This window comes from Odontesthes bonariensis, chromosome 5 (assembly GCF_027942865.1).
Source record: "Odontesthes bonariensis isolate fOdoBon6 chromosome 5, fOdoBon6.hap1, whole genome shotgun sequence".
NCBI classification, from domain to species: domain Eukaryota; kingdom Metazoa; phylum Chordata; class Actinopteri; order Atheriniformes; family Atherinopsidae; genus Odontesthes; species Odontesthes bonariensis.
This window is the reverse complement of record NC_134510.1, coordinates 26,562,373-26,584,007: the sequence shown is the minus strand read 5'-3', so window position 1 is coordinate 26,584,007 and position 21,635 is coordinate 26,562,373. Positions and strand designations below refer to the sequence as shown.

The 21,635-nt window shown below is 44.5% G+C and overlaps 1 protein-coding gene across 3 annotated transcripts; it reads right to left on the bottom strand.

The window, feature by feature from the left end:
• Window positions 1-7,454: 7,454 nt before the first annotated feature.
• atn1 (atrophin 1) lies at window positions 7,455-19,762 on the bottom strand. 3 transcript variants are annotated; one of them, XM_075465812.1, is made up of 10 exons: window positions 19,522-19,762; window positions 17,616-17,749; window positions 17,104-17,205; window positions 16,612-16,731; window positions 13,624-16,439; window positions 13,300-13,516; window positions 11,638-13,162; window positions 10,346-10,513; window positions 10,008-10,188; window positions 7,455-8,174 (listed from the first exon to the last, which is right to left on the bottom strand). In XM_075465812.1, exons 2-10 carry the CDS (start codon window positions 17,640-17,642, stop codon window positions 8,141-8,143), a joined length of 5,190 nt encoding a protein of 1,729 aa, XP_075321927.1. In that variant the 5' UTR covers window positions 17,643-17,749; window positions 19,522-19,762; the 3' UTR covers window positions 7,455-8,140. The 3 variants fall into 3 exon arrangements, with proteins under 3 accessions (XP_075321927.1, XP_075321929.1, XP_075321928.1); XM_075465814.1 differs by lacking the exon at window positions 19,522-19,762 and adding an exon at window positions 19,387-19,505; XM_075465813.1 differs by lacking the exon at window positions 19,522-19,762 and adding an exon at window positions 19,051-19,343.
• Between the last annotated feature and the right edge of the window lie 1,873 nt (window positions 19,763-21,635).

Below are 21,635 nucleotides of genomic sequence, written 5' to 3'. Positions count from 1 at the left end.
TCACTGACTTTGTTTGAAATCATTTATCATCATCAAAAGCTTTTTTTGTATTGATTTATAAGGTTTCCATCCTCTTCAGCACCATTTCCTATCATTAACCCTTTAATGTCCTCCTCTGCCATTTGGTGGAGCGCATTTGTTCAGTGTCTATACTGTATCTTACATGAAAGGTTTAAAGCTATTAAAATGTGTTTTCAGTTTAATAAATTTTGCAAATCACACGACAACTTCCTCACGCTATGTTGAGGCCCAATGCTGAGTTTGTTGAGTATATCTATATATATGTTATGTATATATATATATATATATATTTTTTTTTTAATTATTTATTTATGTATATATATATATGTATCTGTTATAACATCTGTTCTTTGCACAAATAGTTGGGTTGTGCTTCATGGTAAAATGATCAAGATTTTAAAACGTTTTGGCATAATCTAGGATTTTACTTTGGCATTACATAGCTAAACAGAGTGGGAGAGATAGTTTAGGCAGGTTTACTTTCTCTTGTTGATAAGACACAGTTTAGATACTGAAAAAATGTTAAAGATAAATCATTAAAGCTTTCAAAGCTTTATCACAACGATGATTTTGCATTTATTTTAGTGTAGGAATTTAAAAAACATTAGTTTTATCTCTCAAGTAAACGTTGTTATCATGAGTTTGAGTGTTTTTATCTTTGGCTTTATCAACTGTGCGTAAAAGGGCTTCACAGATGCTATAAACCTTGAAAGAATCCAGTTGATTTACACAAGCATATGTTGGTGTGAAACAATGAATTCGACATGTTTGTTTTGGCCACTGATTTTTAAAGAATAAAGGTGTATATAAATGTCATATGTCTCGCTGGGTTGGACTGCTGAAGCCTGTCGAGCAGAGTTCGATTCAGCTCATCTGCCCAGCTGCAACATGTAAAGTGTGAGCTGTCGGTCCTTTTCTCTGCACCTGTTTGCATCATGTTTGGGTTTTATTGCTTCCAGTTTCTCTCTTCTTTTTTATTTATCATATTTTTTGCAAGATAAGGAAAAACATTTAATATAAATCTGGCCTCAGCCAGTCAGGCTTCACACATAGTAAAGTAAGTGTAAACAGCTTAACAATAAAAACTATCAGTCTGTGTGATGTCACCGAATAGGTTTTCCCTTTTTTTAAAAACTCATCATGCTTGGGGTCCTCCAAAACACACTGGAAACCATTCATTTCAAACTTAAACTGAACTCCACCTAATGTTGAAATGACTGTAATTTAACTCCAACAACTGTAAAGCATCTCTTTTTATTTTGAACTTTGTGCTCTATCTGGAGGGGACTTTGTTCTTAACATTACTTGCATATTTTCGTAACATACCAGATCATCGTTTGAAGGAGTATAGGTGAGCAAAACAGGATATACTAAACCTAACAACACACAGTCTTGTGAAAGATAAATCTTTAGAAAGAAAAATCAGTTCCTCACTAAAAGTCTTAACATCGTATCATCGTTATTTGACAAAAACTTAACTTAACTCCTGTCTCCAAGTCAAGAACCACCCTCAACATGAATAGCTTACAGTAATTGTTTTTTTATATGACGTCATCTCTTTCTCACAGAATTTGATCCCATTCTTTTTTTATAATGTTGCTTTGGTTCATTGAGGTTTGCAGCATTTGTTCATGCACAGCTTTTTTAAGATCCCACCACAGCATTTCAGTCAGATTGAGATCTGGACTTTGCACCATTGCAACACCTTGATCCTTTTCTTTTTCAGCCATTCTTTTGTGGATTTGCTGCTGTGTTTGGGATCATTGTCCTGTTGTATGACCCAGTCTCAGCCAAGCTTCGGCTGTCAGACACATGGCCTCACATTTGACTCTAGAATACTTTGGTATACAGAGGAGTTCATGATGGACTCAATGACTGCAAGGTGTCCAGGTCCTGTAGCTACAAAACAAGCCCAAATCATCAGCCATCCACCACCGTGCTTGACAGTTAGATGTTAATGTTGGACGCAATTAAAGCAAATTGTTTACAGTAGCTCCTTCTATTACGCTGCAGAAACTATGTATATGTGTATGTACACAGCTGGCCTTTAGATTACTGGGAATGTGTTAGGGGCACCTTTAATTTGTGAAATAGGTTTATCAGATATAGTTAGTTGATGTCGATGTATTTTTTCATGTACATTCATCACTTTTAGTTTTGATGAGTGTTCACCTTCATTTAATGTAATTATTTAAGGAAGGGAAAGAAATATAGGTTTCATGTGAAGATATATACCAGATCTATTCCAGCTTAATCCAGTGCAGGATTCCAGAGGCAGGAGCCCATCTCAGCAGCCACTGGGCGAGAGGCAGGGTACATCCTGGACGGGTAAAACCCTATTCCTGTGAGCTGATAGTTCTACCAACCCACTGTGCAGCCTGGGATATCACAACACCCAACAAAAATATGAAATAAAAGAAGGCATTCAATATGTATGTTGCATGTAATATGTATGAAAGAGAAATTAATTTCTTTCATAAATGTTTCACATGGGTCAAGTGTATTCAGTGTCATCCATGAAGTTAAACATGTGGCCTTTGGCCATAAATATTTTCAACCTTGTTCTCAACCCCACAGAAACCTGCTTTACCATTTATTGAATTAACTATGAACCGTTTCAGATGTGTGTTTTAAAATTTTAATCGTGCTGCTACCGGCAGCTGCAGGCTGGAAAACTGCTGTGTGGTGAAGGGAAACAGATGGCTGTGGTCCAGTTCTCTGTCTGGTCACCCACCTGTTGTCCTACAACCCGTTAAAGATGCTCGGTGGTGCCTCAAGATGATCCAGTGGGATCATCGTCTCCAGGCTGGAGTGAACAAGAGGTCAGAGGAGATTGATCGTCAGGGTGAAAAAAAGGTGAAAAAGGCAACATACACTGTTCTCAGCCAGTGGTTTTTACCCATTGCACTTTGTTTGCTGTTGCTGCAGGCTGGGATGACACTGCTGGAGATGAATGAGATAATGAGGGGGATGGGGTTGCTCAAGCAGAAGCTTCGCTGACCAAGGTGAACATACGTCCACTTTTAGATTTTAAGACATTGTGTTACTTCTGGGATCTGAGTGGTTTACGAAACATATACAGCCTCTGGCTGAATGAAACAAAGGTGGAAACAAATAAAAAAAAGTGGATCTGACAGAATTAAGTCCAAATAAGATTGCAGCAATTATATGGGAGAAAGTCAGTGTCAGGCAGAGTGACCGTGAGCAGGTGTAGTGAAATCTTAGTTGTGGTCAAGGAATAAACGTAATGAAACTACGAGTGGAGGTGGAAAAAAGTTGTTGTGCAGATATGTTCGAGGAAGCAGCAAAGTGAGTTCAAATTCTCTCCTGAAAATCAGAAAGACAAAGCTGCAGAACAGAAGTTATTTGTTCTGCAGAGAGTTCTGGGACAGCCAAAGCTAAAAAAAAGCACATGAATCACTGCGCATTCAAACCAAACATTTGACAGCACAGCTTGATACAGTTTGTGGTAACATTTCGAGGTCAGACCCTTTGACATTTTGTGTGTCTTCATAAATGCATTTCATGACTGGTGGTGCAGAGAGAAGCTGGAGAGGATGCAGATGTTGAAAACTCACAGCCGTATGTTTACTTAAAATAAGCTCATGCATGTTTTGTCGTTATTGGTCGTTATTGGTCGTTATTCCACTTTAAATTAATGTGGAATAACTTGCCTGAGGACATATTATATATGAATAATAATGCCCTAATTTAAGCTCATCATTTTACCCATTTATTACCAGCAGCTGCCAGGGGAATAACAGCGAGACTTACAATATCAGCTTCTTCAATATACTTCTTTAGGTGATGAACAAAGAAAAAACATTCATTTTGGGGAACTTATTATTATCATTATTTTTATCTTTAGGCTTTGGTATCGACACCACTTCATGATACCGGAGTTAGTTTTAGCCCAGTGAGTTGAGAAAGTGTGTGTTTAATTATCATATGATGAAATATGTGTTGATTTCTGGACTTGTCTGTTTTATTTACACAACTTAATGTCACATTTTGGACCAGACTTACTGCCAAATTATTCTTTGTGGCTGTATTCTCAAACTGATGCAGCCTTTGAGGCTTCTTTTTTATAGCAATGTGATGAGTTAGCTATAAAACAAACAAGTTTTCCCAAAAAAGTTGGGAGGCTGCTTAAGTGTTAATAAAAACCAGAACATGATAATTTGCATGTTAAATTGATGGGTTATGATCTTCAGGTCACCAGGTAGCGCTGCATTAAAAACAGACATGATCTTGTAGTAGAAACCACTGCGGGGGCTCAGGAACACCTCTGAAAACCAGTATCAGTGAACCCATTCAATTCAGTTCAGTTTTATTTATAGCGCCAAATCACAACAAAACATCACCTCAAGGGACTGTAGAGTCCAATTCAAGTCAATTATAATCTGATTAAATCAAGATCAAATTCAATCAAGTCCGTCGCTGCAATAACAAGTGCAAGCTTAAACTCCTTCATTCATTCATTTTTCCATATCCACTTAATCCAATTTAAGGTCGCAGGGAGCTGGAGCCTATCCCAGCTATGATCAGGTGAGAGGCAGGGGACACAGGGCCACACAGAGACAAGGCCCCACAACAACATGCAGCCCAAAACTTTTCCATGCAAAGAAAACTGAGTATAAAAACAAGATCCAAAAACTCTACCACCTTCTTCGTGACTAAACTCACTTAAAGTGATAGTTCGGAGTAGATTCACCCTAGGGTCATTTGAACCGTGACATCCAGCCAAGTAGCCCACCCAAAGTTTTTTCGATCTTGGCTGAACATCAGCTGAGTTACTGAGTTAGCTTAGTACAAGCGCTAACGGACCCTGGCAGTATCTCGAAAATTACCACACTAAAATCACATGCCATGACACCAAACTTCTACAGTAGTACAAATATGGTCTGTACTCACAAAACGATGCATTTGGAAGTTTGTACATAGTCCAGGAGTTTATTATTATCAACACAAGCCTAATAGCTTCTCTGCTGCTAAAGCTGCGTCGACGTCACTTCCTTGATCTGGGAGCTTCAATGTAAGATGAGGGTTGATCTACTACTGTAGACAACAAAGTATATGCTCTATTCTACATGATTTTTTATGAATTTTTATGTTGTAGAGTTGTGAATTTATTTTATCAATGGAGAAATTGAGCAGCCTTGCTTTGTTGTCTACAGTAGTAGATCAACCCTCATCTTACATTGAAGCTCCCAGATCAAGGAAGTGACGTCGACACAGCTTTAGCAGCAGAGAAGCTATTAGGCTTGTGTTGATAATAATAAACTCCTGGACTATGTACAAACTTCAAAATGCATCGTTTTGTGAGTACAGACCATATTTGTACTACTGTAGAAGTTTGGTGTCATGGCATGTGATTATAGTGTGGTAATTTAGGAGAAACTGCCAGGTTCCATTAGCGCTTGTACTAAGCTATTCGGGATAACTCAGTAACTCAGCTGATGTTCAGCCAATATCGAAAAAACTTTGGGTGGGCTACTTGGCTGGATGTCACGGTTCAAATGACCCTAGGGTGAATCTACTCCGAACCATCACTTTAAGGTGGATGTAGGTGACGGTGTAGGTTTACGGTTTGATGACAGTTGACATTTGTTTTGTAAGTCATAGATGTTGCGCCCAGGCTAAAGAGGAGACAGACCTGTAGACAGGGAACACCTCAAAGGCAGCATCTGTGATTAGTGCAAATGCTATGGATAACTTGCACAGCTGTGAAGATATAATTGATGTTGAACATGTTTGTGATCGAAATATGCTGTGAGAAGATCTTGCTTATTTCAGCAAAGCAATATCAAAATGTCAAAATGTTTCTGTAATGAACGTCTCCAGGTGATTAACTGGTCTGCTTGCAGTTCAGACCTATAACCTGATGAAAAAATTTGGAGCAGGATGAAACACAAAATATGACAAAGGAGGCCTTGAACTGCTGAAATGCTGAAATCCCGCATTAAGTAAGAATGGGAAAACATTTCAGCTTTGAAACTACAGTACGACTACTGGTCATGTAAAGTCCAAGAGATTCTCAAGTCCAAGTCCAAAAGCTTGAGATTGTGTTAAAAGCTGCTTCTAAGGACTGAGGATTGACTCAAAGTGAGGATTATCTGCGACTCTTAGTTTTAGCAAGGCAACTTTTTATGATTGGATTCAACTGAACTGTTTCTTTAAATCGCCTTGTGGATTGGTGCAACATAAATAAACTGAATTTGACTGAAAAGTGGAGGTGATGCAACAAAGGGGTGAGCATATATTTGTAGAAAACAACAAAACTTCTCTGCGTCTGCATTTGATGTTTTCCGTCTACTAGTTTCAATTGAAAATGGAGAATAAAGGAAATCTTTGTAATCTATTTTTATTTGTACTATACTCTGGAGAGGGGGCCATACTTCAAAACTGTTCAATGTTTGTGGACATTGTCATAACATGACAAAGTAAAACATTCAGGTTTGGGTCTAAAAGTAAATTAATCTGAAGGACTAAGCTCTGGGTATGACAACAACTGCTATAAATTTTCTTTATTTTACATTACCACGTACCAAATATGTGAATATAATGAGACTTGTTCAGCCTGTGTTCAAACAAATTTGCGTCTTTCATCCACACCTCTCTCTACCTCCTCATCCACCCTGGAAAAAACGACTGATGATGTGCTAAGAATAAACCCCAGATATGATGTCACCAGAGGGGAAAAAATTAGATCGGTACTGCAAAAGGATTCTTTACATTGTGATGACACACTTATTCAAGGTGACTTTTAATGACACAAAACCTGCAACTCATAAAGCCTGCCTTATGTGACAGTATGAAGACTCATTTTTGCGTAAAGGAGAGAAGGGGTGCAGATTTTAGGCTTGTTGGAGATTTCAATACATGTTGGAAGCTTCAATAATGGGAAGTTTGTTCAGCCAAATCTGCGAGCCAGCAGCCAGTCTGTCTTGCTACATGAAGGCCATGGTCGCTGATCCACGTCTGTTTGAAGGAGACTCCTCTGGCCGGACATGGTGAGAACACACACACAGCCCTGAGCCTTCAGCAGCGTCCGTAAATCACACTCTCACAGCTCCTCCCTTCTTTCTCCTTCTCATTTCTCTCTACATTTTTCTCTTTTCTCCTCATTTTTACAGAGCAGTAAGGAATGCTCGCACTACAGGGTGGCTGGTGTTCACTGGAGCGACTCAACTCCCATGTCTCACACTCATCCCATGTGTCTCCTATTAGCTACACTCACCATGGAGAAGGAGGGAGAGAAAGACGAGAGAGGGGGAGGGGGAGGAGAGAGAGGAATTTGATATGCTTTGTGCATGAGTGACTTGTATAAAACAAAGACGGGGCAAATAGTCTGAATGCACGTGAGAGTGGTGGGGGACATAGTGCACACTACTCAAGAAACTTGCAAAAAAGAGATTATAATTTATTTCCAGATTTGTTTTGCCTTCATTTGCATCTTGTTTCACAAGGTAAATTGAAAATAAAAAATAAAAACTGACTGCCATACCATGAAAATGTAAAAAAATAATACAAATAATATGTGCTGTATATATAATAATATCATTATCAACAAACAGACAACAATAATCATAATAACAATACTATTAATCATAAACAGAACACTAAATTGCTGGTCTCATGCATATAGAACGCCCCTCAAATACAAAAGGGGGTGATTACTAAAAAAAGAACCAAAAGTTCCACCAGTTCAGAATAAGCGCCTAGCTACATGCAACGACATAAAAGACTCATGTACACATTCCTTCTGGCATCAAGTATTTTACACATACTGTACTTCACTATTGTCGCCTCCCATCTAATATACTGTACAGAGCACAATACAAAACAGGATCGGAGAACATAATGCAGGAAAGCGCCAGAGTCTGGTGCAGTTAGCAGGGAGTGTGTGCAACATTTTCACACCCTCCTCCCTCTTTTGTTAATCCTTCAAAATCTTCTTGTTTCCCTCAGTGAAATCTCTGTCCATTAGTCCAGCTTTTGTTCATAAGTCTTTGTTTCCCCTCATTGTTTTCGGTGCCTTACTTTTGCTTTATTCTTTCTGTTCTTGCACAGATTCTCCCTCGGTGTTCTCCGTGCTGCTCTCTGTCGTGCCCCTCCCTCACAGGGTCTTGTCACTCTCTTTCTTCAGGTGACTGAAAGGTCAACAGAGAAATCAGATTGCAGCGTAAACAAAAGTTTGATTTCATCTCAGTTAAATGCAGGTTAGCGTCACGAGTCTGCGTTGATGTTTTCACTCTTAGTTCATCAGGAAAGTAAGCCAACAATTAAAGTTTAACAGCAGATCAAAATGTAATTCAAGCAGATTTCTGCAAGCTGACAAATCCATGCAAAGAATCATGTCATGAGTCAAGTTCCGCCTATTCTGTTGTTTGCTGGGTTTTTCTCTAACTTCTGCCTCTATGCATGATGGAGCACATTCAAAAATATAGACAGTGAATAGGATTAAGCTGGAGAGACAATTAGAGACCACATGTAGCTAAATTGAAAATCTAGCATTTGGGGTCCTAGGTCAGGCTTGAGTTTGAGATATGGCAGGTTGGTTCAGATATGTCATCAAGACCACATGGATCATAAAAACACACATAAACTCAACTAACAGAATCTACAACAGGAGCTGAATCATTAACTTAACAATAGAAAACTAATCATTCTAAAATAATCATGTCAAGAGAAAACATAAAAAGCTATATAAAGAAAAGACTACGGGCCATGAAAGGCAAATAGATGACCGATTAGGCGGTGTGCTCTAGATTGTTTGTATTTCTGTAAGTAAATCTTTACTGTCAAGGGTGGCGCTATGCCCAGGATGCCACTACAAAATAATGTCAAACTAAAACTTGCGAGTACATAAACCCTATGAATAACCATGATAACTACAATAAAGTATTGTTTGTGTAGCACGTTTCTTAACAATGTTAGAAAGTGCTTTATAAAAAGGTACAAACCCAAAAAGGTGCGAGTCAGATGGATGTTCACAAAAACACAATAATAAAATGTGCAATACGTGTATGGGATGCTGCCAAAGGCTCTCTCAATGAGGAAAGTTTGAACAAGGGATCTGAAGGTAGCTACAGACTTGGTGTGCCTGATTTCAGTGGGCAAAGACTTCCATAAGATGGAGCTCTAACGGAAAATGCCTGATGTCCCATTGTCATAAACTCTCAATGGTCGGGAGGGAACAAACCAGGTCAATAAGTCTGAGATGTGTTTTGGGGCGAGGCCATTTAAGGCTTTGAAGGTGAGCAGCAATGAGACAGCAACTGATGAAAACACGTTTCATGTGAACCTTTACAACCCTCCTCCAAAAGAAAAAAAAAACTTTTACATTGTCCAGATTTTCATGGCAAGCTGCCATTGTCAAAGTGTGGCTTACATCTCAGAGGTTGTGATGACTAAATATATTTTGACGATGGTAAAACACGCACTTAGTGAAAGGAAAAGAGAATGCCTGTTAAAAATAAAAATAAATTAAAGATAAAACAAAGTCACCACGTGGATTTACTGGATTTATCTAAGCGAATCACATGGCGGCTGCTTCAGTTCGTCAGGTTGAGGTTCAACAACCTTTTATCCCCAAAAAAGGCAGTCAGCTGACTACCTGAGTATATTGAATGACCTGTTTTTTCCATTAATAGATGTTTTTTCTTCCCTAATGGCACGGACATGTTCCAATATGACAGTGCCAGGATTTATCGGGCTCAGATTATGAAAGAGTGGTTCAGGGAGCATGAGGATCTTTGGGATGTGCTGGAGAAGACTTTACACAGCCTTCCAAATCCCCCATCATCAGAACAAGAGCTTGGTGGAAAAATTAACGATCTTTATTTTTATGTTTCGGGGCCAGCCTCTGTGCTTGGCGAAAGGCAGGCTTACACAAACTGTCTACACCATTTGAGTCAGACTAGTTGAAGCCATTCACATTCAGTCTCTACCGCATGGACTAAGGAAGCACACAGAATCCGTACCTGTAATACTCGTCCTGGGTGAGGGAGTGGTGGTGATGGTGGTGGATCCACTGTTGCTCCAGGGCCAGTCTCTGAATCTGCAGCTCTGCGCTCTGGGCCTGCTGCATGGCCTGGAGTTGATGGGCTGCTGACATGGGACCAGTGAGGGAGGACGGTTGGGGCAAGTCACGGAAAGGAGCACCTGCCACCAAAGCAGAGAGGAGGAGCAGGGGAGGATAAAAGAATAGATAACAGAAAGACAGGAGGAGGAACAGGATCAGTTATCACTGTCACGAGTCAAAATGAGTCTTCATAAACTTTTAGCACTGTGTTTTTAGAGAAGAAAACTGAACGAGTACATGGACGAGGAGCCTTCTCCTCACCGAACAGCTGTTGGCGGAGCACCTCGCTGTCAGTGAGGGGGTGAGCCAGGATGGGGGTGCCCAGTGTGGCTCCTGGGTAAGGGAGGCGTGCCAAAGGAGACCCCGACGCCAACGGGTCCATCAGGGGGTGAACCCCGCCCGCCGCTGGATGCCAGTGATGTAATTGGAAAAAAAGGAGATATTTAATAGGGGTCAAAGCATGACGCACAAGACACTGAAAATACATTTTTTTTGGTAACATTCAGACACTGAGAAATTTCAGATTATGTCACAGAGATTGGTATGGTGGATACAGATACATGAATACTCTTGCTTATATGTTCAGTTATCTCACTATGAGACGTCTATCGATAAAAAAGTTACAAAAATGCAATATTAATGAGCACATGAAACTTTATCAGGGATCTGTCTTGCTTGTCATTATCTATTTATTGTTGCTCTCAAACAGAAGTCTGAGTGAACTATCATCTCATTGAGATTTCTGGGTAAAACAAATGTTTTTAAACATCATTGGTAAGGTCTTTCTGGTGAAACTATGAGCCACATCACATGCAGTGACGGAAAAGCAGTGTTCAATACAACACTAATACAAAGATTTATCATGCTAAAGTGAAAGGATAAAGCTGGCACCTTTTTATTTTTGCTTTCGTTGACACTGGTGTTTTATTTAATTGTTACGCCCTGTTTGAGTCCATTCAAAGCCCATATGAGTACTGTAATTTATTAACTAATAAAGACCTTTATAAATTGATCAGTGTTTTTTAGACATGGATGGACATTTTTGGGCAAGTCGGCCCAACGTATCCAGCAGCATGGTGTGTGTGCGAAATAAAATACAGAAGTCTCATAACTACGTCTTTCAGTCAATGTGTTATCCATATACATGGCTTCTTGCTGTGCACTATGATTATTACTTGTATGCAGATAAGATTTTAAAACAGCTAATAAAAAGTTAAATTATTGTGAGGAAAGAGCTGATGGTTTTGGATTCATATTTGAGCAGATGTTTTCTGCTTCTTTTGGTCTCGAGTAGGAAAGCTACCAGAACCAAAAATTTTTCTTTATTGACACAGAGGTAACAATCTGACTCTTACATTACCATTTAAAGCTGTATCCTATCTGCATAACATCACCAGCCTTATCCTTTAGGATGTGCCTATTTTTGTTTACAAATCTTTAAAAATAGCTGTTGGACTACATCTGTTTATAGCGCCACATCTGTGTGCGTTAACAGTGTCAATGACAGCATTGTTAGTAGCAGTGGGTACCTGTGTCTTGCTGGTGCAGGTGAAGATGTGAGTGGATGTGTGAATGCTGGTGATGATGAGGCGTCACGTTCAACATCTGAAGACGCCCCAGATTCTCTCCTCCACCTCCTCCACCTGTTCCACCTCCACTCCCTCCTCCTCCTCCTCCTCCCGCTCCTCCTCCTCCTCCTGCTCCTCCTCCTCCTCCTCCACCACTTCCTCCCCTTTCTCGCTCTCTGTCCCCAAAGGCCGGCAAAGCCGCTCTGTCCCGCTCCCTGTCCCGCTCCCTTTCTCCACTCCTGTCACGCTCATAGGAGGCAGGGGAACGGGTGGGTGTGGGGTAGGTCTCGGGAGGAGCAGCTGAAGCAGGGGCTGGTGGCAAATGAGAGGACAGGGAGCTGGGAAAAGAAGAATGGGGGACTGGGTGATGAAGGGAGGCGGCATTGGAGGTTGGTGGAGCAGGCTGAGGAGGAGCCGGCGGAGGAGCAGCAGGGGCTGCTGGGGCTGAGGGGGCAGCCGGTGGAGCAGATGAAGGGTGAGAAGGGAGAGAAGGTGGGAGGAGAGATGAAGGGGGTGGATTTGACAGGGACTGTGGGGCGGGAGGGTTAGGAGGTCGAGTTACCGGTGCCAAGGTTGGGTTCTGGAGGTGCTGAGGTCCAGGTGGAGCTGGAGGAGGGGGGGTGCCATAAAGTGATACCTCATTAGCTCCTGCTACACCTCCTCCAAGGAGCAGGGAGTGAGCATGAGCATGGGCATTGATTTGGGCGTGTGAATGTGAGTGAGCAAGAGCAATAGCTGCAGGATCAGGTAAGGATCCTGGCGGGTAAACCCGCTCGTCACTCTTAAATTCAAATCCAGGCTTCATCCGATCTCGATGAGCTGCAACCGTGTGAGGGAAGCCAACACCTCCTAATCCTGCACCCCCAATCCCTCCTGGTACTGGGCCTCCTGCCACCCCAGGGTGTCCACCAACGCCTGGGCCACCTTCAAGGCTGCCACCATACAAAAAGCCCAGGATGGCTGCTGCTGTGGCTGCATCGGTGGGCAGGTGGTGTGGGTGGCCTAAAGCATGATTCTGAAACTGAGGAAGGAAGAATGAGGGGTGGACATGGGGGTGACCATGGTGAATCTGAGGGTGGTGTGCCTGGGCACGACTTGCTGCTCCAAGTGGAGACATAGCATGGGGGCGCGCATATTCGCTAAGAGTTCTCAGCGCTGGTGTATCAGGGCCCAAATATGGCCCTCCTATACCTATTCCCAAAGCCCCCTGATGGCCTCCAACAACTGCTGAAGCCCCACCCATAGAAGGTAAGAGAAGGGAATGAGGGATAGAGTGGGAAAGACTGTGGTGGAGATGGTGTGCTGGAGGAAGGTGAGCGTGTGGATGTGAATGGTGATGCTGGGGGTGAGAGGCATGATGGTGCACAGGGTTGCTGGAGGAAGAAGCGCAAGAAGACGAAGGGTCGAGAATGATAGAGGATGAGGGGGGGAAGAAGAGTGAGGAGCCCTGGCGACCCCCTCCAGCAGCGTTGACATCCTTCTGCTGCTGAAGAGAAAACAAGAGGACAGTAAATCACATGTGCTCTGACCTATTTTGCTCTCTTCCCATTAAACTGATCAATTTAATCTACATCAAATCCATCAAATCTGACAGCGTACTTTATCACCCTGAAACCTGCTCACCTGTAGATGTCGATCCAGTTCCCTCTCACGCTCACGCTCCCTCTCTCGTTCCCTTTCTTTCTCTCTCAGGTCTCTGGCCCTCTGCTCGACCTCCCTACGGGCCCGTTCAATGATCTCATTCCTCTTTTTCCATAGTTTTGAGCCATCTAATGGGACAAAGAGGACATCACTGCGAGCGCAGGAGTTCCCGCTGCCACGATCAAGAACCTTGTGAAACCTGGAATCACGAGAAAGCATTTTACAACTATTACCTTACTGTTTAGAGGGAACAGAAGGCAGTGACACACTGACAATCTTAGAATAATGAGGCTAATTTGACTTTACCGAGCTGATTGGCTGGCGTGGATGGGAATGTCCACTGGTTTTGGTTCAGGTGATGGACTTCTTAACACAGGTGGTGGACTTTCACTCTCCTCCCTGTCCTCTATTGGTTCTTCCTTGATGACAGGCGTGGGAGGCGGGCCTGAATCTGAATGTCCATCTACACTGGGGAGTGAAGAGCTTGAGGCAGGTGTGGAGATGCTGTTGTTGTTGGTCAAGTTGTTAAGAGGTGGAGGTCCCTTTGAGACGTTTTGAGGCGAGAGTGACTGTGAGTTGTTACTGTTGCTACTGGGTGCGCTACTGTTGCTACTGCTGTTCACCAGATTACTGCCATTGTTCCCATTGGAGTGATACGTTCCACTGAATTGAGGGTGGTTGTTCAAAGTGCCATGGAAAGGGGAAGGGCGGCATCCAGGTGAGCAGCTGGTTGACACACCTGGTGCAGGAAGCTGTATGTTGGGTGCAGAGGAGGAGCCCGGGGGAAAAGATGAGAAGGCTCCCATCTGATTGGTAGATGGGCTGGGTAAGGGAGAAAGGGGTGTTGGAGGAGTCTGAGCAGAGGACTGATAGTGTGGGGGACGTACACTTGGTGCCATACTTGAGGGGGGTGGTTGGGTATGAGAGCCTTGAGGAGGGGGCAGAGGAGGCTGAGATGCTGGATGGGGGTATGGTCCATGATGGCTGGAAGAGGAGGAGGGAGAGAGTGCAGGAGGCTGATTTGGGCCTCCACGGCTTTGGTACAGAGCAGACTCTCTGATGTTGGTGTCCCTCTCTCTGTCTTTGGGTCCAGACTGATAGTGGGGATGAGGTGGGTGGGGGTGCTGGGTCCCTCCAGGCCCGGTATACTCTCGTCCCAGGCTTGGAGTTACCCCGGGGGAGCTTAAATACTCCCGATTTGTGCCAGCAGAATGAGGTGCTCCTGGAGGAAAGTCTTTTCCTCCGGTAGGAGGATATTCTCTGTGAAAGTGGTCTGCTCCAGAGGACGGCGTTTGTGTCTGGTCCATGGGAGGAGGGAAGTCCCGGTTCGATGAGCTTGGGGGATGTGAGTGGGGGTGTTGGGACAGGGACGAATGGGAAGGGTGACTGGGGTTGTTTTGAGGTGATGCAGGTGGGTCACGGTTCAGCATAGGGGTGACTGGTAGCCCACTATTTGAATTCGGGGTGTTTCCCTGTGGGATGGAGTTGTTCGGGTTACTGTTGCTCCCAACCTCTCTTGTCTGGCCCCCAAACTCACCCCATCTGCTCCCATCTTTGTCTCTGGGATGCCCCCCTGTGGCTCCACTGGGGCCAAAGTCTCTTCCCTGGTTTTGGTTTGGCAGATTAAACTCTCTTACTCCTTCACGTTCCCTTTCACGCTCCCGGTCTCTGAAAGCTGGACCAAAGTCTCTTCTTTCCGGACCCATGTTAGGTCCATCTCTCCCAGAACCTTGGTACTCCCGGTTCTGCCCTACTGCCAGACCCCCAAACTCTCTACCTTGGATGCTGTTGGGTCCACCCATTGCACCACAAGCACTGTTACTATTTCCTCCACTGCTATTGTTGCTGCTGTTGCCAATGGGAGCAGAGAACTCCCGGTTCATCTCCCTCCCCCCACACTCCCCCCTCACTCCCCGCTCCCTCTCTCCTGCACCGCCCCTCTCTCTGTCCCCTCCCCCTCCGGTGTACCTGGGAAGGTACTCCCTGTGGGGGTGGGGGTGAGGATGGGGGAGGTAAGAGGGGTGGGAGGAGGAGTGGCGAGAGGATGGAGGGTTGTAAACGGAGGGAAGTTGCTGTTGCTGTACTGGGGGCTGGTGCTGTGGTTGGTGTGGGTGGTGGTTGCCAGGGTAACGGGTGTAGCCCCAGCTCCCTTGGCAACCAGTTGCTGTGCCACCCTGCCAGCTGGTGGAGCTGTAGTGGTGAGGGTGGTTGGAGGGCTGGGTCTGAGCCTGGGACTGGGACTGTGGCTGGGGGCCAGTCTGTGGCAGCAGAGACGGAGGCGTAGACTGAGTCTTGTCCAGGAGTTTGTCAGCCTTTTCTATTTTGTCTCTTTCTGTCTTAACCTCAACAGGCAAGTTCTGTCCCCCGAGCTCCAAGGGCTTCAGGGCAGGTGGAGGAGGAAGCGGAGGGGGTAAGCCATGGGAAATGTTGGGGCTGTTGTGGGAAAAATCTCCTGCAGACAGCGTTGTCTTGGTCACACACTGTGTGCTAGCTTTGGAAGTAATTCTGTTGCCACTTAGGGGACCGTCAACACCTGTTGGTGCACCATACTCAACTTTACACATCAGTTTGGAGTCCAAGGAGAAATATGACTTTCTCCCACTATTGCTGTCATTTGATGAATCTCCTGCTCCACGGAGAGAAGGAGTCAGACTAGAAGAGGAGCAGGGAGTGGAGGGGGCCTTCAGAGATGGGCAGTCCTCAACTGCCTCCACTTCTTGCTTTTCTCCATCTCCACAGGATTCATCCCCTCTTCCCTCTCTTGGTCCTCTCCTATCCTCACCTGTGACCTTCCCTGTCCCTCCCTCTTTACCTTTCTCCCGTTCTCCTTGCTTTGGGGAATCTGGGCCATCAGAATCAGAGTCTAGGCTCCCTAGAGGGGAGGCGGAAAGACTTGGAGATGAGGACCGATTGTCCTGGTCTATATCCCGCCCACTGCTTAGACTACTACTGCTATTAGCCAGGCTCCCTACAACTGAACTCCTACTGCCCTGGGATTGGCCATCTTCATTGTCACTCTCACGGGATTGGCTGGCAACTGAGGTTGGGGGTGGGACAATGGAAGGAGTTGAGCTGTCAGTGGAGTGTGTTGATGTTGGAGGGTTTGGGGTAGAGGCCGAATCCTGACAAGAAAAGATCGTTTGTGGATGAGGTGAAAACTGATAACACTGTGGTTATATTTGTAGAAGGAAAAAAATATAATTCCAGCTGAGACAGCAACCTTTGGATGATTTATTTGTATCACAGCTTTATAATTGCTCTTTAAATACCAAGCTGATGAAATGTAACACAAACCTGAACTTTCTGCCTCTTTGGAGGAGACACAAGTTCCTCCCCCTCACTCTCTGATGAATCATGCCCTTGTGATCTGCGACTGAAGCGATTCCCAGCCAATTCCTCACCAGCACCTCTTTGCTAAAACAACACAAGACTTTTAATTCTGTTGTGATGCTTCTGAATCCTTATAAGCTTATATCTGTTTTTAAAACAGTCACACTTGCATGCACACATTCACACACTCACACACAACATCAATGAAACACAAAACATCAAAGATTTCAAAGTGCCAAGGTGCACAACACAGAGCCGAACAACCCTTACACTGCAAAGATATGTCTGTGGCAATCATACTGATGAGTCATACAGTGACAGCACACGCTCCCCAAATCACAAAATTCAAAACACAGCTTTTTATTCTTCTTGACTTTTGTATTTGCATGCACACCTATAAAATTAAGACCAAAAAAACAGCGAGAGGTACAAACAAGCCAAAAGAGACGCTCTAACCGTCTGTCTGTCGTTGCGTTCAGGTCGAGTGGGGCTGGGGTGCGGGCGTCGACCCCTTCTCTCTTCACTTGCCCCCCTCCTTCGCCCACTCCGCATGGGCATCTGCAAAGTCCGGCGAAGGAGGAAAAGATGGCAGGTGGTGCAAAATGTGGGAATACAGGAAATAAACAAGCAAATGTGTTGGTTTCAGCGAAAGAAGAGTTAACTCAAGCCAAACGAGAGTCATTCAATTCACAGTGGAATGTAGCATGGGCAACAATAAGTGAAGAATAGGAAGGGGGGGGGTGAAGAGTGGGACATAACAGAGTCAAGTCAGAAATCAGAGGGAAAGATACAAAAATAAAACAAGAAAAAGGAATTTTTCTTTCTTTCAGACAATACTGTTAAGACAATGTAGCTATGTTCATAGATGTTACAGATTATTGTGTAGTCACACTTGTAAATGTAGAAAAATGAGACAGGTACACAATCTCTGACACTGCAATAAAAAGCAGACGTAGGCTTGTGCATACCGATTCTTTGTGTGTCCTTGTTTTCATTATTTCTTCTTTATAACATCCATTTTACAAGACGAGCCAGCGCAGGAACCGAAGTGGTTTCAGTTGTTTACTGACGGGCTGTGTTACACCATGAAAGCTACCAAAATCTGTGAAGAAGCACAAGTAAAGTAGACATGATTCAGTCTGTATGGAAACCCTACTATGAGTTTAAAAAAAACATCACAAAAGGATGCGGTGATAATCGATGTCATTCGCTGTCCTCGCTGTGAGAGGAGTTAAGGAACATTTTGAAACCATCTGAGTGTGCAACAGCGAGAGCACAGTGACAGCATTTAAATTCCCTGCATGCTTCACACTGTATCGGCACAACTGCTCTTCACTGTGCTCAAACCTGTCTCCTCTCTGCCCTCTGCTTTCACCACAACAGCCCAAACCCACAGGCACAAGAGGTTAACCTGCACTCTCTGACAGAATGCACCAATTTTGAGATGAGCTACAACACTGAAATGCAGATAATAGATGCGGAGCAGGGAATATAAATAGTAGAAGTGCATCTTGGATCGCAGTCTGCAGAAGACAGAACTCAAGCAAACATCTAGGGAATATAGAGCCACCCCACACACACACACACACACACACACATACACTCCCCTGCTTCCACCTTCTCTACAACAACCCACAGCCACTTGTGGTTAACCCACATGACCTGGCTATGGCCAGTAGAATCACATTCTTATTTATTCAGACAGCCATTAGAGTAATGTACAATGTCTAGATTCTTTACCCATCTGGTTGTGGTTGACAATGTACAGTAGCACTTTGCTAGTGCTCGTTTAATCCATTCACACATGTGCCACTATGAAGAAAAAAAAATGGCTCATGTATATTGAATGAGGTTAAAAATAGTGCACAACATTGGATGAAAAATGGAGGAAGCCTTATTGGTTATGTGCATGAACAATCTACCAGTAAATATGTGTATATTCAAAGAAACTAAGCTAAATTCTGCTGCAGCTCCACCACACATGGCTATGCATTAATTAGTGCATGCTGCAGTGAGAGATTAAGGCTTCAAGAATAGTCTTTAAAGTCACAATCACTGTACACACTCAGTGATAAAGAGCATGTGTACTGTGAGTATACAGGCCCCTAATTTACCTGCACATGACTTTGTTCATGACAGGAATATAAGCATTCTGCGCCTGCTAGAAGGTCTCTGTATGAGCTACACAATGCATCTCAGTTACAGGTGGCTGCTATTGGCCTGTCTGTAGTCCACCTGCAGATCCTTGGCTTTGGTCAGTAGACAACTAGGACACAAACCCCAGCAACATTAACGCCACTAGTTCCTCTGCACACCCATGCAAGCACACGGCGCATGCATCATCATCAACAAACTGGCCCCTGCATGTGATGCAAAGCAGCAGCATGCAGTTGCTCTGCTTACATCACCAGCGAGCGGGCACCGCAACGACTCTTTCTTCTTTCTTCCTGCGAATGATATTGATACACACGCAGAGGAGACCGGCCAAAGCTGCTCTGAAGCCCTGCCACAGACTGCGGCGACAGAGCATAGTCCATCCGCGACGACGTGTTCAGCAGCACATACATGTTCACAATCAGAATGGATGCCTGTGCAGGGCTGTTTCCAAACGCTGCACATGTTTAAAAAAAAGAAAGAGGTATCCGAATGGCGAATCGTGGCATTTCGCACCGGCTCCCTCTGCCCCTCTCCTCGCTGGAATGTGGGTGCGCGTCGTGCACTCTATTAACATTAACTCACCGGGACATAATTTAGCCGTAATGCAGGATGATGATTAGCGCACAAAGGAAAAAAAATGGGAGGGAGAGCACAAACGTGGCCATCAGGAATAGCTCCAAACACAAGAGTGTAAGCATCCATTTTCCTTCTCCTTACCTATAATATCCAGCGATGCGTTCTCCCACTCTCACTCTGCCTTTCCTTTCTCTCCCTGTTTTGTCGTTTTATGTTGCACGCAGACACGCACACCTCAGAGCCAAGCCGTCTGTCAACAGAGGCTCGCGCTGGCTCATATTGCAACGGGCTCCGATAATAACAATAACGCAGAAGAAATCTCTTGCTATTCGTTGCAGGGGAAAACAGGGGTGCCAACTGAAGACTGTACAAATTGATGCGTACCCTCGCCTCTTCCCCACCCCCTTTCGCCCCCTTCTTCTATTTTGCCCCCCCTCTCCCACTCTACCTACTCCCCCTTTTTCCTCCAAGACGAGTTGCACTTTTTTTTATACCCCTCTCCGGTCTTACAGTCACAATATTTAGCGGAGGGGTGAGCCAGAGAGAGGGATGCACGTTGGGTGAGGGAAAGGGAGAGTGGTGAGGGCGTGATTTGCATAAGGAGAGAGGGGGAGGTTTGAGAAGGAGGGAGTAGTATGGCAGGGAGAAAGAGGAAGAGGCGCAGAGTGAGGGCCAAAACTCTGAAGAGGGAGGGGACCAAGAGGGAGGGTCTCTCTCTTGCCTAGTCCCTTTAGAGTCACCTTTACTGTATGAAGAGGCTCTGCTCGGACTGAATAACAACCCGCTTGCCTCGCTGTGAGCCCTGAAGAGGACGAAATAACCAGTAAATCTCTGTTCTTAAGGGCCCGGCTGAATTTGTCGAACAGCGTGAGAGGTGGATTCAAGAGAAAACACGATTTTTAAAGAGAATTTTAATGAGCGTCATTGTCAGGGACTTAACAAAGAAGGCCCCAACTCGTTAGGAATAATTAAACAATAAAAACAATTAAATAATCTTGTTTTGTGTCTGTCCGGCAGCTCTCTGTCTGTAGCCTATGTCTGAGAAAAGCTTGCAGCGGTGTGTCCAGTCAAGCGGCTCTGCAGATCTCCTCCTCCTCCCTGCTCCTGTCGTTCACTCCTCTCCCCTTCGCGCAGCCCCCCTGTCCCGTCTCCTATTGTGTGGTAACCATGGCAACCTGACCGGAGACTGTGCGCGGTGCGCCTGCGTGGCCCCAGCCTTCCTTCATCACCGTCACCAGCAGCCCTGGCACGACAGGAACCGAGCACTGCTCGCGCGCCCTCTGCTGCTCGGTTCCGCGTGAGGACAGCTCGTGCATCGCTACAGCCGCTGCTGACGTGCTGTTGCCAGGGGCAGGTGTGAGCCCAAGGAAATGTGCGATGAGACCGAGAAATTTCACAAATGGAGTGTTTACACGCTACTTATAGAAATATACAACACACCGGGGAAGTCTCCGTCGCCCCTCTTTTCTTTATGTTTTTTTTGTTCGAGGACGAGAAATTTGTGCAGCGATTTATTGAGCTTGAAAGTCAATATTTGGTAGGAGCACCACCTTTATTCGTCAACACAGCTTGGACAGTCTTAGACAAGATTTCTTGTAATCTCTTTAAGTCGTCTTCAGGAATAGTTCTCCAGGCCTCTTGCAGTACATTTAAAAAGCTCTTCTCTGGATGTTAGCTGCCTTTTGTTCTGTTCTCTCTCAAGATGACCCCACAATGCTTCAATAATGTTGAGGTCCGGGCTCTGGGGAGGATTCATACCTCCATCAGACCTGTTGCCACTGATTTTCAGTCCACTTCTTGTGTCATTTGGCACAGCTCAGCCTTTTCTTCCTGTTTCCCTTCCTGAAGAATGGCTTCTTGACAGCCACCCTTCCATGGAGACTATTTCTAATGAGGCTTCAGTGAACAGTGGACGGATCAACTGAAGGCCCAGATGCATCTCTCAGGACCTGTGTCTGGATTTTTTTCCTGTTTCTTAAGTACATCACTTTCAGATCCTGTTCATCTGCTGTAGATAGTTCTTTAGGCCTGACACTTCTTATTTTGTCGTCCACTTGTCTAGTTTCCTCAAATGTTTTAAGGACGCACTGCACACCATGCTGAAATTTGAGAAAGTTTTCAGCTAATAGCTCTTTGGAAATAACCTCATTGGTACAAAAATACTGTTTTTGACCCCCCAAAAAGAAGAAAAAAATCCCCTTAAAGGATAAGGCCGGTTTTTTGACATTGGGCCCTTGATTTCACATTATAACATG

Coding starts and splice junctions, on each gene's coding strand:
- atn1 (XM_075465812.1), bottom strand. CDS start 17,642: ATGAAAACAAGGACACACAAAGAATCG. Junction 16,732..17,103: donor AACGCAACGACAGACAGACG/GTTAGAGCGTCT, acceptor GTGTTGTTTTAG/CAAAGAGGTGCTGGTGAGGA. Junction 13,517..13,623: donor CACGCCAGCCAATCAGCTCG/GTAAAGTCAAAT, acceptor TCGTGATTCCAG/GTTTCACAAGGTTCTTGATC.